Source organism: Rana temporaria, chromosome 5, assembly GCF_905171775.1.
Source record: "Rana temporaria chromosome 5, aRanTem1.1, whole genome shotgun sequence".
Lineage (NCBI taxonomy): Eukaryota > Metazoa > Chordata > Amphibia > Anura > Ranidae > Rana > Rana temporaria.
This window is the reverse complement of record NC_053493.1, coordinates 147,655,139-147,676,911: the sequence shown is the minus strand read 5'-3', so window position 1 is coordinate 147,676,911 and position 21,773 is coordinate 147,655,139. Positions and strand designations below refer to the sequence as shown.

Genomic DNA, 21,773 nt, shown 5'->3' with positions numbered 1-21,773 from the left:
GACCTAAGCTTAAATCTACTGGGAGGATTCGCTCAATTCGTCCATTTAGCTCATCCAAAGTAATAGGCCTGTGGCAAAGGCCCTAGAGCCAGGTCTGTGAGAGAGGCCTATTCCCCCCAGCAATCCAAGTGACACTTCGGCTGCCAGACTTGTGGCAGAAGTCTGTCCGGAGGCACTTCACCCACTCTGGCTAGAGTGGCGACGAATCTGCAATTTGATACTACTGAGAGCAGGATTGCTTGGTTCATATCCAGGCCTGATACTGCAACGTTCTCCCTCTTGCTTCATCAACCTTTTCTTCCTATTTGATGTTGATGTTGGCCCTGTTGGCCTGGAAATAAAGCATTGGAAAACAAATCAGCGGCTCCTGCGGGGGTATCGCTACATTTCTTTATCGTACACCACTGGACACAAAGTCTCATCTTTACATGGGATTAAGGGTCACCAGCGGTGATTGGACACTGGCACAACCAATAAAACCCCTCCCCTCAGGGGAGTTCCTCAGTTTTTTTGCCAGTGTCTAAGAGGTCTTGAACGAGCGAGGATGTGCTAAGGATAGCTCTGCTAAAGAAACTCTTTGAGGGTGAAGGAGCTATGCTTAAAAGGATCCATCCAAGACGCTAATAAAGTGCTGAATTTGGAGGATCCAGGCCTCATAGCTGAGGCGTTGCCTGTAATGTCTCTCCTCGGAGGACTGGGCTCTGGGGTCCAGCACTTTCACTACAGCAGCGAAAAGTCCTGGTCAGAGTCTTTTACAAGGCCTAGGGGAGAGGTATCCGTATAGGAGCCCATATCCCTGAAGGTTGGCACACAAAACCCACCGAAATGGATGAAGATTGGTGCTGTCGGGGCGGCGGGGATAAGGTAAGAGAAAGGGAATACTAAAAAGAAGCTTAGGATCCTTTTCAAAATTTGAGTCGGGTGTCTTCTCTTTTTTGACCAATGCTTCCAAGCATGCGTCGACTTGATTCTGAGCATGCGCGGGTTTTGAACCGATTCTTTTCTGTACTAACTATTGGTTTGATCCGATGGGGCAGCGGTCCATCGGTTCGGTTTTGAAGCATGTTTTAAAATTTTGGACCGAAGGAAAACAGACCGATGGCCTATACACACGGTCGGTTTGGTCCGATGAAACTGAACATCGGTTCATTCTCATCGGTTCGGTCCGACCGTGTGTACGGGGCCTAAGTGTATCCTACTATGGATGATTGCAGACATGTTACAGGAATGGTGAGGACTAAGATAATGTTGTGGGAGACTGTTATAAGATCGTTGGTTTTACAGTCAGCATACCTCCAAACTTTTTGTGATGGGAATGAGGAGAATTATACAAAAAAATAAGTAGTTAAACCCACAAATTATTACCACTACTATTCCTTATTACTTGCTTTTGACATTTATAAATGCAGAAATTTAGAAATTGGATGAAAGGTTTAGCATTTTGAAACCCGCTTTCAAGGATAACAAATTTGCAGTTTATATACAACTATATAAATCAGACCAAAATGAGGGACAAATGAGGAGGAAAGAGGGACAGAGGGACTTTGTTCCAAATCAGGGACAGTTTCCCAAAATCATGGATAGTTAGGAGCTATGTAGTCAGTACTCCCGAAATTGGAGAGCCTTCTGAAGTTCCATTGCCAAATCTGGTCCTGGCCCTCTTTTTAGATGCAGTGTAGTTTGCAGTTACCCTCTGTCCTGAGGAAGAAGGGCTTAACCGCGAAATGCATCCATAGTCTACCCTTTCCACTTGGATTACCAGTAAGCAATACTTTTTTTTGAAGTTACATTGTTATTTTGTATTGTTGATTGAACAAATGCACATTATACCTTGCACCATTTTACAGCTATCTCCGGTCTTACAATTAATCATTCGAAATTGGTTGCTTTAAACCTCACACTGGAGGCAGACACGGTAAAATTAATCCAAAAATAATTTTAGAGAGGGTTTCCCATACTCCCATACTCCTGGTCTCAATTTACATTTCCGATCTGAATATGCTGCAGAACAAGATTATGAAGTTTATCTGGGGGGAGAAAAGACCCAGGGTAAATAGGCGCACCATTTATACACCAAAACTGAGAGGTGGCCTGGGAGCTTCAGACTTGGCCAAATATTTTAATTCTGCGCAATTAATTTAATTAATTCGCTACCATTTCTTGCAATCTCAACCTTCCTGGATTAAAATTGAATCCTCTCTTCATCCCACCAAACCGATTAGTCAAATTATGTGGCTATGGACAAGAGATAGACCAATCATAATGTGTCCCACACTATCCTTTTCTCTAAGCCTATGGGACAGATCTTGTAAGGCGCCCATGACCCCATTCGATTTGGTGAGAGCTAAGTTGTCGTGTATCATGACCAATGAACGCCTTCAGCGATATTTCTTGATAAGTAGCCCATCTTTGATAGAATCTGGGGACCTTGGATTTAATATCTGTCCGAAGGCTTATGAAGCATCCGTACAGTTATGCCTGGAATAACAGGAGTGCACACCCCGCCCGTTTATCTGTCCCTCCTTTCTTCTTTCCCCTTCCTTCCTTCATTTTGCAGGCTTTTCTTTTCTCTCCCTGCATCCTTCTTGAGGGACCAGTGAGCTAAATGGTATGTTGATGTGTGTGAAATATGGTGGGGATTCTATCAGACTCAAATTACAATATGGACTCATGGTTTAACCTCCTCTCCCCCAATCATGTTACATCATATGCCGATATAGACATTGACCACATGGTCACGTGGTTATGGATCTCTCCTCTTCATCTTCATGAAGCACAAAGGAGTGACAGGGACCCAAGAATGTGCTAAAGTTTTTTTTGTTACAGATTTTTCTTGTCGTTTATTATGTTGTAGTCTATAGCGATAAGAAATGTAAGGCCCCGTACAGACGAGCAAACATGTACGATGAAACCGGTCCGCCGGACCGTTTCAGCGTACATGTCTGCCCGGAGATTTCTGTATGATGGCTGTACTCACCATCATACAGAAATCCGCGCGTACTCGATACGCGGCGAAGAGGCCGTGCCGTCGCCGCGACGATGACGCGGCGACGTGAGCGGCCCTGGCACTTCAATGCTTCCACGCATGCGTCAAAGTCATTCGACGCATGCGAGGGATGGCGGCCGCTCGGACATGTACGGTAGGTCTGTACAGACGACCGAACATGTCCGACGGACAGGATTCCAGCGGGCATGTTTCTAAACATGTTTAGAAATATTTGCCCGCTCGAAAAAGGCCCGGTGGGCAAATGTACGGTGGAATCCTGTCCGCTCGGCTGTACAGACGACCGAACATGTCTGCTGAAACTGGTCCGTGGACCAGTTTCAGCAGACATGTTCGGTCGTCTGTATGGGTCCTAACAAGTACATTTGTTGGCATATATCATCCTGCCCATACCTCTAGTACTTTGAAACATCACTTTGTATACAGAAATACCTATCTCATGTAAACAATCTTTTGTCTTGGAATTTGATATGTAAAAGATTTTTAGTACAAAATTCTTGGAAAATAACAAATGCACATTATATTACATATATTGTATATGGGATACCATTGTGAATGCAATAATTAGTGTAGTTACTTTGAACGTTCCCGTCTGTGGCAGTGTTAATTGTTTAAAGAGAAACTGCATTCTCCTTACATAATTTGTAATAAAAACATCTTTGCCATTCTGAAGCTTCACTCCAACCACTATGTATATATTTTTTTATATATACTGTGATTCTGTACTTGCCAAATATGCTGTGGAAACCTCCCTCCATTGAGTCTAGCTGTAGCCATTTTAACTGTGGGCAATTGAAGCTGCTGCGTGTTCACTTCCTGGATTTACACAGACACACAGAGGCACACCTCCAGCTCTGCAGCCCTCATTGGCACTCTAATGACTCATCTCCCTCCCTTCCTGGCAAACTCTCATGAGAGTGAGAGAGAGAGCTGTGCATGATGTCATAAGTCTAGGCTAATGACCAGACAAGAAACAGAAAGTTGGCTGTATAAGGTATTTACTGGCAGAAAAAAATATATTTTACTATCCAAAGTTAAAACAACAGGGGCAGAAGATTTAATAGATGGAAAGTTGAAAAAATGACTGAATGTCCACTTTAAGTCTATCATGGGCTAACTATCAACTCTTTTTTTTTTTTTTTTTTTTATTCCTGTCAAGTCTTATGCCGCGTACACACCATCACTTTATGTGATGAAAAAAAATGACGTTTTTAAAAACGTCACTTTAATTGACCGTGTGTGTGGGAAAACGTCGTTTTATGTCTTGTAAAAAACGACCAAAAAAAATTGAAGCATGCTTCAATTTTATGTGTCGTTTTTCAAAAGTGCACTTTTTACTTCACAGAAATTGACCGTGTGTAGCAAAAAACGTCGTTTCCTAAGACGTTTTTTCATCCACGCATGCCCAGAAACAAGCTTCAATGGAAAAACGTGGTGGAACGTAACCTCACTTTGCAAGATCATTGTGAGAAAACGATGGTGTGTAGGCAACTTCGTCTTTGAAAATTGAAGTTTCAAAAACGTCGTTTTTTACTTCACAGAAAGTGTCGTTTTTTTTTCATCACATAAAGTGATGGTGTGTACGGGGCATTAGGTGTTCATTTTTCTCTATGGAAAGTTGAAAAAAATGACCGAAGGTCCGCTTTAATGTGCTTGTTTTAATATTTTCTGTGACATAAAAGTGTATTTTAATGGTTACACGATGTGGCACCTGAAAATTCCATTCTTTTTTACATAAAAATTATTTACAGCTCTGAGAATACCTGGGATTCAAAGTTAGAGCCGTGGTCTCTGAATTCTACCTGCCTTTTAACTACAGATTGATTCGGACTATTCTGAACCTTGCCTGCCTTGTACTTTATTGAACCACTCTGCCTGTCTGGCACACGCAAATACCTGTTTGTTTTGCTCAGTTCACGCCTGCCACTGTGTATAAGTCCTGGGGGCAACCGAGTACCGGTAGGCCTGCTTGCCTTATGGGAAAGGGGACTGCTATAGGTGAAGAACACAGAAGTTCAGTATAGTGTCTGACCACCTGTCTTAGGGGTAAGCATGACAGGACTCTTTGAAGGCTAGGGTACAACTGACTAGGTAACCATGTTTATAAATTGCCTTTCAGGGATTCTTTATATACATGTAGCACTCTGAGCATATACTTAATGATATCAAAAGGAAGACACATCACTACAACAGGCAACTAGAATGTACATTTTGGTGCGCTTTTTGTATATGGACCAATCAGGGCTTTTAAATTATAGCAAGAATACACATGCTGGGGTAGCTAACATACAGATCAAAGCTAGAGGGGATTATAGAAGAGGGGGCAGCCTGAGAAGTATCAACAGCTGAACAAGAGGACTGAGGTAGAACAGAAAAAATAGCTGCAAGAGCAACAGGTGCATAGTGAGTATCAGAGAGGACAGGAGGAACAACAGCAGAAAACAGAAATCCCAAAAGGAGGTCATACCAAGGCACACCCATCACCAGTCAACCCCAACCATGCCACATATAGAGGGGATGGGTGCAGATGATCACCAATTGCCCTGGCACAGGAGTCTCCTGCATACAGATTTTTGACAGATTGCAGTTTCTGCAAATTGGGGTAAGGCCAGTGATTTTTCTGGCTCAGTAGGGTGTAAAAATTAGAATAATTGATAAATAAAACTGTCTAGGCAGTCAGTTAAAATGCATCACTACCTTTTAATTTTTTATTTTATCAGCACTGATTCAGTAAGCACTCGCATTAGACTCAGCTGGAGTTGGTTTATGGATTTCTTTTGGCTTTAGCTAAACAGTGGGCATTTCAGGTATAATACAACACAATGCTCTACATCAAAGCCCTGTCCTGATAAATTAATTCAAATGAATGGAAATAAAACTAACTAATCACAATAAGAATAGTATATGTATCAAATGTTAAAAACGTCACCAATATTTTGGAAAACACTTCAGGGAGAGAAAATTAAGGTAATGTCAACAGCATTCAACCATATCTCAATAAAATGGTATCTGCAGGAAGTAAAACCTTCTAGTTACTATGAGCAACTTACATTCCACACCTTGCTTTTCACTTCTTCTAACCGTTTGACTGCCAAGGACTGTACCCTATCTGGAAAACCCATGCTGCATATTGCAGCATTGTGAAAAATTTGAAATTTTTTGAAAAATGTGTGCAATTATTCCTCCTTTATGTTGACCATAACTGCAGATAGATGTCTCACCATTGTGAATCTGTTTGGCTATGTACACTGGCAAATTCTCAGCCAACTGGGAGTAGGATCTAAACTTCGATATTTTTTTTTTTACCAGTCGATGTCATGAGATTAGAACCCAGCAACCCCCCTTTCTCCCCCCCCTCTTCTTCCCTCCCCTCACCCCTCTTCCCACTTCTCCCTCCCCCTCCGCTGTTTCCACCTACCCTCCCTTATCCCCCTGTCCCTTTCCCCCCCCTCATCCCACTTACCACTCCCCTTTTTTCCCTTTCCTCTCCCCCCCTCCTCCCACTTCCTGCCTTATCTCCCTCCTTCTTACCCCCCGCTCCTCTCCCCCCCTGCTCCTCCCCCCGGTTCCCTTCTCTCCCCTCCTCCCCTCTCTTTCCATCCCTTTCCTTTTCCCCACTTTACAACCCTACCCCCCCCCACCCCTTCCCCTCACTGTGCAATTTCCGACAACACAGTCCCTCACATTCATTCCTCACCAAGTGATTCGATTGAAACCACCCTGGCACCTATTCACCTGCACTCCCTCACCCATATATATATATTTTCCACTTACTCACAGCTTGCCTACCATATATTTAGTTGAACAGGTCCATCTCCACATCTGTCCCCCTTGTTCACAGCAGGAGACCCTTCCATATGGTGGCCCTGGCGCCTGAGCTGATGGGACCTTTGTTTTCAGGTAAGCGGCACAGTGCTTGCTCCCCAACCTTTATATTGTTTATACTTGTATTCTGTATTTAATGATTGTCTATGGTGGAAGGTTGATTTTTATATGTATACGCATGTTTTGCTCAACTTTTCTCTATTGCTAACGACTGTATATTAATTAATTTTAGAACTCTCCTGACGAAGCGACTTAGTCGCAAAACTAGTTGAGACCCCTCTACGCGACCCCCACCTTCACCATGATCTTCCCTCCAGGGATAATCTCATATCGGTGAACTGCACAGATGGTAGTGTTGTTTGTATTGTGATTTATTGTTTCTGTTTTTTTTATGTCTTTTATATCCTTTTTGATATCATGTTAATACATTTATATATTTTTTTATTATAATTGCTCTTTCGAGTTTACCTGCTCACCCTGTACCGCTACAGTCCTACTGCCCCCTTTCTTTAGCTTTTGCTATTGGTCTTTGGGGTTCCTTAAGCCCTATTTATATTCAAATAGAACCCAGCAAAGGTGAAGCAGTGTATTGCAACGCGTAAAGTATTCCATTGACAGAGTAGGAAGTGGTAAGAACCTTTGTCAGTATAAAGCCACATGAATTGATTATGACACTCCATCTGTATCTCCCTTCCCCCAAATATGCTGAGTTATATGTGCTGTACTAGCCAAACCTCCCAAATGCATAAACCCTTAACAATATGTAATAACATTTTTAATTGCTCGGCCACTTCTTTCAGCATTTGCTTGTTGTGTTGGTGGAAGGGGTAGGAGGGCATAACATTTTCACTAAGGCCCTGCGGGTCTAAAATGCTTCTCTTCTCAGACAACATACTGTATAATATATCCTTAGCAGTGGTGCATAATAGTATACATACTATGTTAGTAGCTATCCTGGTACCTGCCTTCAATTTTGACAAACTTTATGTTCTGATCATTGACAGTTGACACTGCCAGGTGCCACAGAGAGAGGTCACTGGGGGATACCATAACAAATGTTGTCATTGGGAAACATGATCTGTAGTTATACCCCAGTCAGTGCCCCCATTGGAAACTTGACGTTTTTTTTCTGTTCTGATGACTGAAAGCCCGTGGAACAGGAAGTGATAGAATCTCTTCAACAGGGACAGAGACAACGACTATTTTTATGAAGTAAGCAAAGGTTAAAAACGTTGTCAAGTTGTAAGTTGAGTCAAATACAGAAGTTCTAACCCTTCACTAATGATCTCGAAGCAAAAAACAAAACAAAAAACGAATTAGCTGGAGTTGAGGTTTAAATGCTTGTTTGGTAATATTACAAGCAGTGATAGAAATTTGGTAATGCTTTCTAAAAAATCATGCATGGGCAATTTCATCTTTTTAAAAAGACCACTACTCACTAAAATGTTAAATTTAGTTTAGGTAGCTAGTGATGGGTAGAGCATGTGTATAAATGTATGTTTACGTTTGGGGATGTGATGTGAAGACTCCATGGAGTTACATTTGTTCAGTGTCTACACTGGTGCAGAGCAAATTGTGAAGATTCGGCAATGCATTTTTTTCACTTCAAACATTTAATCATGTGAAGGAGATTTTTTTTTAAATTAAGGACATAATTAAATATTTGCAATGAATACTGGGTCCCTTCACTTCAAATTGCCTGTCACTGTCTACACACCTTTCTATTATCCACAGTAAACAACCAAATTAAAAAAATATATTAAAACACACAAATATTTTAATAATGAATCACACATTAGCAACAATATACATTTTTTTCATGTTATATATTTATATATATATAGAATTTAAGCCATTTTTGAGTAGCATTCATTTTTAAACGCTTCAAATATTACATAATGTTGATATAACATTTTTGCAGAAATAAATATATTGCACTTAAAACGATATTTCCATCAGGTGCCACGTCACTTTTAACAACAACTGCATTTTTTTTCTGGCATAAAATACATCTGTATAGATTACACTTATTTCCAGAGATTACACTCATTATAAAGGTAACAAAATGACACAGTAATACAGAAAACTAATAACAAAGGCAAAAGTGAAATCCAGTTCTAAAAGTCAAATGAGGCCATGTCCTGTTTTTTTTCTCCAAATGTGGCTTTTACTATCTGTTGTAAAGTAAGGAAGGAGTTTCAACCTGTGCTTAGAGGTGGGGTCATTGCAATCACTAAAATGAGAGACAAGATGGATTTTGATCTGTTTTTGTATATTTTGATAAACAGTGAAAATGCTGCCAACCCTAACTTTATTTTTTTTTTCCAAATTCTTATTTTAAATCTGCCTTTTCTCTTTGCATGAATTTATATGGATAAATACATCCTCTTATACCCCCACCCTAGGATCTTCATAAATTAAAAGGTCAACCTGTATAGATTTTTTAGAACATTTTACCTATATTTGTTTCTTGACTGCAATTTAGTGCTGGTAATAGTGGAACTAAGATCAACTAATTAGGTGAAGATTCAAACATTGTTTATGATCATTTCCAGTATGTTGATGACAAACAGCTAAACATAAGTGTTGATCAGCATTGGTTGTGGAAATCTTTAAACAAAGTGAAAACTTAATTTCATAGCAAAGATCACCAAATAAGCTTGTGGTAAAGCTACTTTAGTAATCCTTTCATTATACAAGACTTAAAACCATCTAACCACGCAATGGGAGTATTTTCTCCTCGAAAAGGGGTCCCAAAGCCAGCAGAATGTAGTTGGCTTAAGCCAGCTCCTGTCACTAGTTGCTGCCTACCAGTCAGGTGGTTTTCACTTCTTTAAAAAAGTTGGCACCCCCTATAGGTTAGAAGTCACTGAAACCTTTTTGAAGACCCCTCGTATGTGTGTGTATGTGTATATATATATATATATATATATATATATATATATATATATATATATACACATATATAGAGATATATACACATATATAGATATATATACATATATAAAAATGAAGTAATAGTAACAAACTCTACATCATAGAACATCACATACACATTTCATCAATGTTCAAATCTTGGGCTTCAAAACTAGTTTCCGACATACCCGAAATGATACTCTTCTGGCTTTTGTAAATAAATGAGAAGTTTCGGACCTCATCTCAACATTTTTTTCCACCACTTACACAGAAGGTTCAATTTGCCACAAAGTGATGGTTGTGCCCTTAAATCTAATAAATAATTTTTCTCAAACATAAACACATTTTTTTAACAAATATAAAGTAGACATCAATTGTTATTGCTGAATATCGGCATTGGACTGCAGGCGGTTACAAAATCCGATGTGTTTGTATTGTAGAAAACCAAGTTAATTTTATTTTAAAGCAGATGTAACAAAAGCTTGTGAATGCGACATGGAGAGAAAATAAAATGTGTGTCCTGCTTTAAATTTTTCAACGATGCACTGGTCCCTAAGATGTTTACTGATCCACAGAATGCTTTAACATGCACTAAATCTGATAATAAATAATTAGCATTTATACTGAAATGGGAGAATAGCAGCAACATATGCCTCTAACAATTATTGCATTGTACCAGAAATCTGTCTTTTACAGTACTGCATTTATACCATATTTCTTTTTGTCAGCTACTCCAGTTGAAACATTAAAGCAGCAATGAATCTTTACTGAACGTCAAGTGTATAAGCAAGAAAACTAACCAACAGTCAACACATCTATCAAAACTGTACACTGTATACAGATCAACTAGAGACCAGTTCTAAAATAGATGTTGGTGCCAAAACTTGTAAAGTTATTGTGGAGAATTCAAACAGTGGAGGAACCAGTTTGATGTTTCCTTATATGTTTTTCTTCAGCTTATATAAGCTTGTCTCCATGATAAGATACATACATTGCTGCTTACATTGTGGAGTCACATCAATAAGTTTAGTGCTCTTCTTCTCATCCTTCATGTGGTTCCTTATAATAGTGGCACGTGAGAATAGTTGCACTAGCGACCCTGTAATTGATGAGCTGCTTTAGTTTTATATACTTTAGGTGTTCAAGTGCAACATACCACTCATACAAATGGAGTCATCACAGCCGAGGAGTGACGCAGTCCTTGGATGGCTGCATAAGGTCCCTGCTGGAAGTAGTGATGGTACCTGGGCATATGGAAAGAAGGAAATGAAGGCCCGCTACCTTGCATTGTGCTTGCAAGAGCTGAGGGCGTGAGTGGCATGCTGAGTCGACTGTAGGGAGGCAAGGAGCCTTGGATTGGGTGAGGAATTGGTGTTGCCAGAGAAGCGCTGCTAGAACCCAGTGCTGACAATGTTTGTGGGTGCTGGAAACTAGAGAACCCTGATGTGGAGGATACCCAGGAGGCGAGGGATAGGTTGTCAGAGGCTGTAAAAGCTGATCCTATAAAGAAAAGACAAATAACTTATTAATAACAGTTTAGTATAATATCAAGAGAAAGTTGAAATTTGTAACATCCTCCAACAATTGAAATGCTGTCTGCAAGATATTTCTCTAAGAACAAGTTTTTCAGCAGAGATATCTGAACTGGTTACGTTAATTTTGCTTATTGAGTTCTATATGAAGTCTTCTAGCTATTTACTTAAAGTGGAACTTAGGCTATATAATTAAAATAGGTGGACAGACAGGATTTTAAATTCAGAAGAGACATATTTTATCTATTCTGCATTAAAGCTAATTGCCTACCTGTCCGCCCACTGTACAAATTCGGCAATGCCGAATGTGACTAAACTCCTGCACATGCCCGTGGGTGAGGTCATCCACACCCAGGCCAATGACAGGGGCCAGCGATCGAGACCCGGAACCCAGCCACACGAAGATGTCAATAGCAGGGTGGGGAGTTTGGGGACACAGCATCACTGGAGCTGAGGTAAGTATTGTTCTGCTTTAAAGTAGACTTATCTTCTCCCAGTCTTCTGGGTTCTGACTCTCTGACTCTTTGGCAGCTTGATTGCCCAATACAGGATGATGTCAGAATGAGTCGTGTCGCAATTGTATGCTGAGCTGCGTACGCGCATCTTCAGTGTATATTCAGAAAAAAAAAAAAAAAACGCTAACAGGGAGGGAGAAAGATTTATAACAGAAGAAACCAGTAGGCTCTTCATACATACAGTATCCTACTTGTCAGCCTTTTGTTAATTTTTATGTTTAATTCTGCTTTAATTAAAGCGGGGGTTCACCCTTAGAGGGCACTTTTCCCCCTTCGCTTCCTGCTCGTTATTACTAGGGGAATCGGCAATTTATTTAAAAATATGTGCAGTACTTACCCGTTTACGAGACGCATCCTCTCCGTCGCTTCCGGGTATGGGCTTCGGGAATGGGCGGTCCTTCTTGATTGACAGGTTTCCGAGAGGCTTCCGACGGTCGCATCCATCGCGTCACGATTTTCCGAAAGAAGCCGAACGTCGGTGCGCAGGCGCAGTATAGAGCCGCACCGACGTTCGGCTTCTTTCGGCTACGAGTGACGCGATGGATGCGACCGTCGGAAGCCTCTCGGAAGGCTGTCACTCAAGAAGGAACGCCGGCTCCCGAAGACCCATACCCGGAAGCGACGGAAGAAGATGCAGCTCGAAAACGGGTAAGTACTGCACCTATTTTAATATAAATAGCCGATTCCCCTAGACCGAACGAGCAGGAAGCTAAGGGGAGATTTTTTTTTTTTTTTTAAATGGGTGAACTCCCGCTTTAAGTATAAATAAGGCAAACCTGTGTTAACGCTGAATAGTAAATAATGTGCAAGTGAAATGTCATTTATTTTTATTTTTGCTAGTACAATATTAACTATTCAATTTGAACACGTTGCATTGTATTCACTATAGCCCTGTACACACGCTCGGTTTTCTCGGCGGTAAAAAGTCTGCCGAGAAAACCGAGGGGAAAGCCGAGAACCCGGCAGGAAAACTGCCATGGAGTTTTGGCCGGGAATCCCAGCCGTGTGTATGCTCCATTGGCACTGCCTCACAGTGTTTCCCATAGGTAAGTAGTAGGTCTGGCGGAGAAAAAAACACTGGGAATCCCGACGGGAAAAAAGAGAGCAGGTTCTCTATTTTCCCGCCGGGATTCCCGGCTGTTTTCCTGATGAGAAAACTGCGAGGAAGCATACACACGTCCGGTTTTCCCGGCCAAAAGCTCTCCTGCCAGTTTTCAAGGCTTTACATTCATTTTGCAAAGTCAACAGCCATTCCTGCATTAATAAATTAAAGCCACTGACTTACCTCTGCTCTGTACCACCTGCCCATCTTCTGTCAAGACATCATCATCTCCCCCATAGGTCCGAATTGGAGATCTTGCATAAGAATGTTTCTGAATAAGGCTTTCGACACTTTCTCTGCAGAATATATTTAAAAAAAATCATTAATTTAGAAATAACAATCGTCTTCTTCTTTCCTAGCAACAGAAGTATGTATTAAATCACTACTAGCAGTTATAAGTATTACATTTTTTTTCTCTGAGTAATAGCAAAACACTCACTTAATCATATTTCAAAACTCATAGAGTTCTTTTTTACATGCACAGTTTTAAAGGCTGGTACATACGGGCCATGCATTCAGCCTGTGTGTACAGCAGCCTTTCCGACAGAAGGCGGTCTAACAACTGGCTTTTATCTAACGGGCATGCTGGAAAACCAGCATCTGATCAGTGCTTGCAGCCAATGGCTGTAAGTGCTGATCAATGTGTTCTGGCGGGGGCAGTCCCCGTGTCAGAACACGATAACTCAGCAGGGGAGATCGCCTCACTAACATCGCTTAGTTAGTACGGAAACCCCTCAGATTTTTTGTTCTGCCTACTGGATTGAACCAAAAAATAAATAAAACTCCCTGCGTGTACTAGCATTAGGCTAAACCTACTACCTACTTTAAAGGCATATAGATAGTTGAAAATTGAGTTAGATGGACAATACTGTGAAACACAGCACTGCGTTGTTGGCTGTCATTATTGATCCTTTTTCTCCCACTATGAGTGCTGCTGTAGAGAGGATAACAGGAGTTTGATATCAAGAGAGATTCTGTAATGCCTACCAGATGCATTTGAAACATATTCAATGGTTTCTAATGAATCCATACCTGGATTAAATTATATTTTGTTATTATCCATCTGAAGTTCATCTTTAAAGTGATTTTAAAGTCTCGTTCTTTTCTCTAAAAATTAAAATCATATTATACTTACCTGCTCTGTGCAATTGGTTTTGCACAGAGCAGCACAGATCCTCCTCTTCTTAGGTTCCTCTTTGGCTCTCCTGTCCCCTCCCTCCTGTTGAGTGCCCCCACAGCAAGCAGCTTGCTATGGGGGCACCCTAGCCGAGTCACATCTCCCTGTGTCCATTCAGACACAGAGCCCAGGTTCGGCCCTGCCTCTCTCTCTCCTGACTGGCTAATTTACTTTGATTGACAGCAGCGGGAGCCAATGGCACAGCTGCTGTGTCTCAGCCAATCAGGAGGTGAGTCCCAGACAGCCGAAGCACTCGTGGACATCGATGGATAGATGGATAGAGTTGGGGCTCAGGTAAGTATTAGGGGGCTGCTGCACACAGAATATTTTTTATCTTAATACACTTCTGACTTTTTTAAATATCAGTCTGTGCTTAGAGGCCAGTGATATACAATATACAATTCACTTACTTAAAAGTGATTGTAAAAGATCTTTTTTTTTTATAATAACAAACAAATTTTTGTGCAATGGTTTTGCACAGAGCAGCTCTGGTTCTCCTCTTCTGCGCTACTGGCTCTTCCTGCCTTCCAAGTACCCCCCAAGATGATTGTTAGGGGAATACTCGTGTGGGCTCAATCCTGAGCCACACTCTGTGTGTCTATGATACCAGTGCCAATGTTTCCCGCTGCTTTCACTAATTCCAGCAAGGAGGGAAAGTGTGAGCATAGCGCTGGATCAAGAATTAGGGGGGGAGGGGGCAGCTGCACCTAAAAGTTTTTTTTACCTTAATGCAGAGAATACATTCAGGTTAAAAAAAAAAAAACGTTAGCCTTTACAAGCACTTTAAAGTGTATGTAAAACTTAAGTTTATTAAAGTGGTTATAAAGTAATAAAATGTTTTACCTGAATGCATTCGCTGCATTTAGGTAAACAATGCCCCAATACTTGTTCCCCCCAAAAGTGTTAACACTTACCCGAGTCCCCTTTCGATCCACCTGGTCTAACAGGAAATTCTGAGAGTACCAGGAGCCATTGTCTCCTGCTTCTGTCAATCAAATCCTGTGAGACGGGTGTGGGGCGTGTGGACGAGCCCCGCTGTTTGGGTCTATGGACACAAACGGACCGACTCATGAGCGTGCCCGCATGAATGCCCCCATAACACACAGATTGCTAAGGGGGCATTCGGAGAAGAGGAACAGTGGGACACTTTGGCCGGGGGCCACTAAGGAAGAGATAAGGGACCGCTCTGTGCAATATCGTTGCACAGAGCAGGTAATTATAAACCTCTTTTATTATTTCAGTAAAAACTGCCCCCCACTGGGAGATTGACCATTATTTTTAGGCTGGTGACCATTGTCCTCAGTACTAAAAGTGATGGTAATTTCAAAATGTTTAAATTGTCATAGGAACAGGAGTTGAAGGGAAATCTTCCAATGGGTAAATCTGTTCTGATGACAACTTTAATGAAAAAAAAAAAGGGCAGCCAAGAGCCGCTGGGACTTTGATATGAGTTTTTGAGTTTATTCAAGGCAGTGAGAGGGCGAAAAGCATTTGAAGAGCCCAATGGCTCAGGTTAGGCTGCCCTCCAGTGGGTACTCTAGAAGGTTAACAGAAAAAGGCGCGCGTATATGGAAGGATCACCAGCCCACATTACTTTTCTGAGGACAACTTTGGAAGAGAGGATTTGTCTTTCAATTTAGTGAGAATTCATCTCCTGGACATAACCTGAGGGAAAATCTCCTTGATGGGGCACAGAAAAAAAAAAATGGATTATAACTATTCTCTACTTCATGGGTCTTCAAACTACGGCCCGCCAGTTGTTCAGGAACTACAATTCCCATCATGCCTAGTCATGTCTGTGAATGTCAATGTGTTACAATGCCTCATGGGATGTGTAGTTCTACAACAGCTGGAGGGCCGTAGTTTGAGGATCCCTGCTCTACTTGTTCCAAAAATGGGACTAAAAAAAGGATCAACATTTAAAAATGCCATGCTGGTGCATACGACAAGGGATGTGAAGCCCCTACTTAATTTTAAGTTTAAGAAAATCCTGGAAATTCTCAATCACATTTAGTCTTACTCTAAATATCCTAACATGTTTCAATTACACACCAGTCATTCGCTGCGTAATGGAAACATGTTGCCACCAGATGGAGCTGTTTGAGAAGGAAACATTTTTGTTTGCTAAGATTAATGCAGTGGCTAGGTATTGTCCAAAGAATAATCTCTTCAATACAGTCTTAATAAATCCTATATTTCAACACGCTGATAAATGTAATATTTTCTTTTTGCTCAAGCACCACGAGAATTCCTAACTGAGAACCTATGTTAAACATCAAATTATTTCATATTGTTTACATTATTATATATTTGCTTATTTATGTTCAACACCCATATGGGCTGTTCAGTAGCACGTGTTTCTTTTATCCATGGAATGTACAGTAAAATAGAAGTTTATTACATACTCATGCTACTTTATTGAGAATGTACTTATTATGTGAGCCTAGTAATAGTTGCTTTTCATTATAGTGTAATATTTTAAAGTGTATCTCAACTTGAACACTAAAATGTAATATAGTGCCTTGAAAAAGTATTCATATCCCTTAAAATTTTCCAAATTTTGTCATGTTACAACCAAAAACTTAAATGTATTTTATTGAGATTTTATGTGGTTTTATTGTGATTTTTAAGTGGCGCATAATTGTGAAGTGGAAGGAAAATGATAAACGGTTTTCAAAATTTTTCACAAATAAATATGTGAAAAGTGTGGCGTGCATTTGTATTCAGCCCACCAGTCAATACTTTGTAGAACCACCTTTCGCTGCAATTACAGATGCAAGTCTTTTTTTGTATGTCTCTATCAGCTTTGCACATCTAGTCATATTTTTGCCCATTCTTCTCTGCAAAATAGCTCAAGCTCTGTCATATTGGATGGAGAGCATCTGTCAACAGTAATTTTGAAGTCTTGCCACAGATTCTTAATTGGATTTAGGTCTAAACTTTGACTTAGCTATTCTACCACATGATCATGCTTTGTTATAAACCATCCCATTGTAGCTCTGGCTGTATGTTTAGGGTCTTAGTCCTGCCCGGAAGGTGAACCTCCACCCCAGTCTCAAATCTTTTGCAGACTCTAACAGGTTTTCTTTTGAGGCCTTGTACACACGAGCAGACATGTCCGATGAAAACGGTCTGCGGACCGTTTTCATCGGACATGTCTGCTGGGATCTTTTGGTCTGATGTGTGTACACACCATCAGACCAAAATCCCCGCGGACAGAGAACGCGGTGACGTATAAGACACCGACGTTCTCTAACACGCAAGTTCAATGCTTCCACGCATGCGTCGAATCAATTTGACGCATGCGCGGGATTTCGGGCCGCTGGTTATACGTCATAACCAGCGGACATGTCCGATGAGTCATACTAACAATCGGACATGTCCGACGGACATGGTTCCAGCGGACAAGTTTCTTAGCATGCTAAGAAACTTTTGTCCGCTGGAAACCTGTCTGCTAGGCCGGAAAACTGTCCACTAGGCCCTACACACGGTCGGACATGTCTGCGGAAACTGGTCCTCGGACCAGTTTCAGCGGACATGTTTGGTCGTGTGTACAAGGCCCAAGATTGCCCTTTATTTGGCTCCATCCATCTTCCCTTAAACTCTGACCAGCTTCCCTGTCCCTGCTGAAATAAAGCATCCTCACAACATGATGCTGCCACCACCATGTTTCAAGGTGGGTATGATGTGTTCAGGGTGATGTGCTGTGCTAATTTTCCACCACGCATAGCATTTTGCTTTTAGGCCAAAAAGTTCAATTGTGGTCTCATCTGACCATAGCACCTTCTTCCACATGTTTGCTGTGTCCCCCACATGGCTTCTCACAAACTGCAAGCAGGACGTTTTATGTCTTTCTTTCAACAATGGCTTTCTTCTTGCCACTCTTCTATAAAGGCCAGATTTGTGGAGTGCACGACTAAAAGTTGTCCTGTTGTCAGATACTCCCACCTGAGCTGTGGATCTCTGCAGCTCTTCCAGGTTTACCATGGGCCTCTTGGCTGTTTCTCTTAATAATGCTCTCCTTGTCTAGCCTGTCAGTTTAGGTGGAAGGCCATGTCTTGTAGGTTTGCAGTTGTGCTAGGCTCTTTCCATTTTCGGATGATGGATTGACAGGCTCAGTGAGATCTTCAAAGCTTGGGATATTTTTTTATAGCCCTGCCTTAAACTTCTCCACAATTTTATCCCTGACCTGTCTTGTGTGATCCTTGGCCTTCATGATGCTGTTTGTTCACTAAGATTCTCTAACAAACCTCTGAGGACTTCACAGAACAGCTGTATTTATACTGAGATTAAATTACACACAGGTGGACTCTATTTACTCATTAGGTGACTTCTGAAGGCAATTGGTTCCACTAGGTTTTAGTTAGGGGTATCAGATTAAATAGGGCTAAATACAAATCCACGCCACACTTTTCAGATATTTATTTGTAAAAAAAATTGAAAACCATTTATCATTTTCCTTCCACTTCACAATTATGTGCCACTTTGGTCTATCACATAAAATCCCAATAAAATATATTTACGGTTTTGGTTGTAACATGACAAAATGTGGAAAATTTCAAGTGGCATGAATACTTTTTCAAAACACTGTATATTGTAGCTTACCAGTTCTTAGATTTGGTAGCTGCTTTATTTTTATTTTTTTCTATTTTTACCTGGTGAACCTGCTAGTATGATTTATTAATATATTTTATTTTTATTTCAGGTACTTACATAGCACCATCAATTTACCCAGGACATACCGTATATTATACATTCACAATTGCTGTCCTATAGTGACAACACTCACTCACTGCACTGTATTTAAAGGGGGACAGCTTTCACCCTAGACTGCTTTTCTGATTTGGACTGCAAACCTCCTCTCCTATTCTCATCTCATTACAAAGGGAGGCGTTTTTGTAGTTTATAGAGGTTTGTTGGGAAAACAAATAACGTTGTTCAGCGTGTAAGCAGGTGGATGTTAAAAATATTTTTACTGTTTCCTGTTATGTGGTTAGATTTCTGTATTGTAGTGTAAATATGTTGCATTGTTTAGTTGTGATTGCTATGCTAAGGTGGTACTCCCTTGGAGGTATGGGTTAACTCTGTTAGTCAGATTGTCCTGGGCTTTTTTGGGAGGTACCACCCTCTACTGGGGCAAACACCTAAAAAGGGAGGTAACCATATCTTGGGAGCACCGCAGTGAGTAAGACAGCTTGAGGTTCAGTTCCAGGTCTCCCCACCCAAAAAAAAGTATGCTGCTAGAGATGTGATCCACTATTTGCACTTAACCTCCCCTGTGGGAGCCCACCTCAGGTTGCAGGGGTATAGACGCTGTGACTTAAGAACGCAGGGCTATGGATGCTTTTGACTCAAGTACTTTAAAGACTTTTCACACCTATTCAAGGAATGACTACCTCATGGGCAAAGGGCACCAGGAGAATAAAGGGTACTTAGAAGATCATGTATAGGACTGTGTATTGAAGATATCTTTGGTGTTACATGTTATATTTAAACAACTTCAGTAAAATAACTTTTTTTTTTTTTAACTATGTCTGGTCTGAAATTACAAGGACAACCTTAAAGGGTTGCATACATGGTGTATCACAGAACAGAGATACACAGGGATGAGACAAGATAGAGAAGATGCAGTGCATATGTCTAACATGCAGTGAAGCTATTCGGAGAAGGCTATATTGCTGTTGCCAGTGACTACAGTATTGGTATTGAGTGTATAAGCAACCAGCTGGTCAGGAAGCAGCGTGACTTGGCTTAGGTGAAGGAGGGCCCTGGTAATGAAGGAGCTGGTGTCCTTAAGCTCCTTCCTTAGTGACTGGTACCCCAATATAGGACCAACATCAAGGCACAGGGCATCCTAGGGACCCAGCCTGTATGTCACAGAAGACAGAGTAAGGCCTCAGGAGGGAATAAACACGGGTTATGTACAAATTAAGATTCCTAGTATTCAAGAGTAACATATGAATCTATGTCACCATAGGTAACTGGGCTGGTAGAGTCTGGTACAGGTTCAGCGGTACCAGCTCAGAAATGCAGAGAAAAGAGTTCAGAAGGTATTGAAGAACTGTTATCTATGGTGGACAGAGTGTAATAAGTTAAAGAACTGTACCACCGACTTCAAGGAGTTAATGATGTTTTTTCAGAGAAGCATCGCTTTTAAGTTGGAGTGCTGCCTTGCATTGAATGGCAGCCTCAGCCTGCCTCTGGGGGCACTAGCAAGTGCTTTCTCCAGGCCCCTGTATGGGTGCAGTGGGTACTGCCCAAAGCTGCACAAAAAGTTACAAGGCCACTGGAATTTGGCTAAAATAAACAATTAACATTTTGTACTTGCAAGAAAAGGACTTAAGCTGGCTATAGATGGATTGAAATTGAATCCATGTATGGCTGTTCCCGCTCAACAGAAGTCGATCTCATGATCAACGTCTCTCAAACAGGACTTTTTAGAATTTTTCTAATTTGATCAGCTCCTGCAACTCATCGGCTGCATGCTTATCAGTGTATTCTGAGACAAGTCCCACTGTCAGAATACAACAACACAGCAGGAAGAATTCCTCTATCCACCTACCTTGCATGGCCAGCCTTAGGCCGACCATAGGCGATTCAAATCTCGGCCGGTTCAGCAGGAACTGGCTGAGATTCGAACCGTGTGCGGGCACGCTGAATGTACCAAGTTGATCGATCGATTAACTCAGATAAAACCAGCCTGCCGGATTCACTTGCGATTATCGTTAGTGGCTACTAGCAATAATCACTGTCTTCTACTGGAGGTAACGGCTTCCCCTGGTTGCCCCCCACCCCACCAGGAGCAGACAATTGCTACGTAGGGGGAAGTCCCCTGTCAGCACTTTTTGTGTTGATAGGGGAATCGTGTAAATTCTTTCCTGCAACCTGTGGTTGCGGGAAATACATTTTCACCACCTATTTCCTGCCTTAGCCTGAAAAAATAAATCTGATGCAGCCACTGCAAGCCGGTCATAGATGGATCAAATCTTAGCTGGTCCAGCAGGCTATAGCTGCTAGCAGCAATCACTATGTCCTCCCGGCAGGGAGGGCTCCCTGTCCCCCCCCCAACACAATAGATCCACAGGAGGGATTCCTTCATCAACCTTTCTGTTGTGTTCCTCTGTGTGCCACACAGAGCATGGAGAAGAGAAAGAGCAGCAAAGAATTGTCTGAGGATTTAAGAATAAAAACCGAGGAAAAGCATGGACAAGCTCAAGGTTACAAGTCCATCTCCAGAGATCTTAATGTTCCTGTGTCCACTGTGCGCAACATTGTCAAGAAGTTTACAGCCCATGGCACTGTAGCCAATCGACGTGGACGAAAGAGAAAAATGTATCAAAGAGTTTGCCAAAACTTACCTGAGGAAGCCAAGATCCTGTTGGGAGAATGTGCTGTGGACAGACGAAACAAAATTACAGCTTTTTGGTAAAGCCAATCATTCTACTGTTTTCAGAAAAAGAAATGAGGCCTTTAAAGAAAATAATACAGTCCCTATAGTCAAACATGGTGGAGGTTCACTGCTGTTTTAGGGTTGCTTTGCTGCTTCAGGCACTGGATGCCTTGACTGTGTGCATTGCATTATGAAAATCTGAAGACTACTAAAGAATTCTGGGGTGCAATGTAGGGCCAAGTGTCATAAAGTTGGGTCTCTGTTAGAGGTCTTACAGCAGGACAATGACCCAAAGCACACGTCAAAAAGGAC

General features: G+C 41.4%; 1 protein-coding gene across 2 annotated transcripts in view; it reads right to left on the bottom strand.

The window, feature by feature from the left end:
* Window positions 1–9,812: 9,812 nt before the first annotated feature.
* Window positions 9,813–21,773, bottom strand: part of TBX20 (T-box transcription factor 20) — a 70,903-nt gene continuing 58,942 nt past the window's right edge. The window contains exons 7-9 of one of the 2 annotated variants that reach the window (XM_040353234.1): window positions 21,430–21,462; window positions 13,078–13,190; window positions 9,813–11,245 (exon numbers count right to left, since the gene is read on the bottom strand). In XM_040353234.1, the coding sequence (XP_040209168.1) occupies window positions 10,905–11,245; window positions 13,078–13,190; window positions 21,430–21,462 (487 nt within the window). In that variant the 3' untranslated portion in view covers window positions 9,813–10,904. The remainder of the gene's footprint in view (window positions 11,246–13,077; window positions 13,191–21,429; window positions 21,463–21,773) is intronic. The other variant, XM_040353235.1, reaches the window with a different exon arrangement.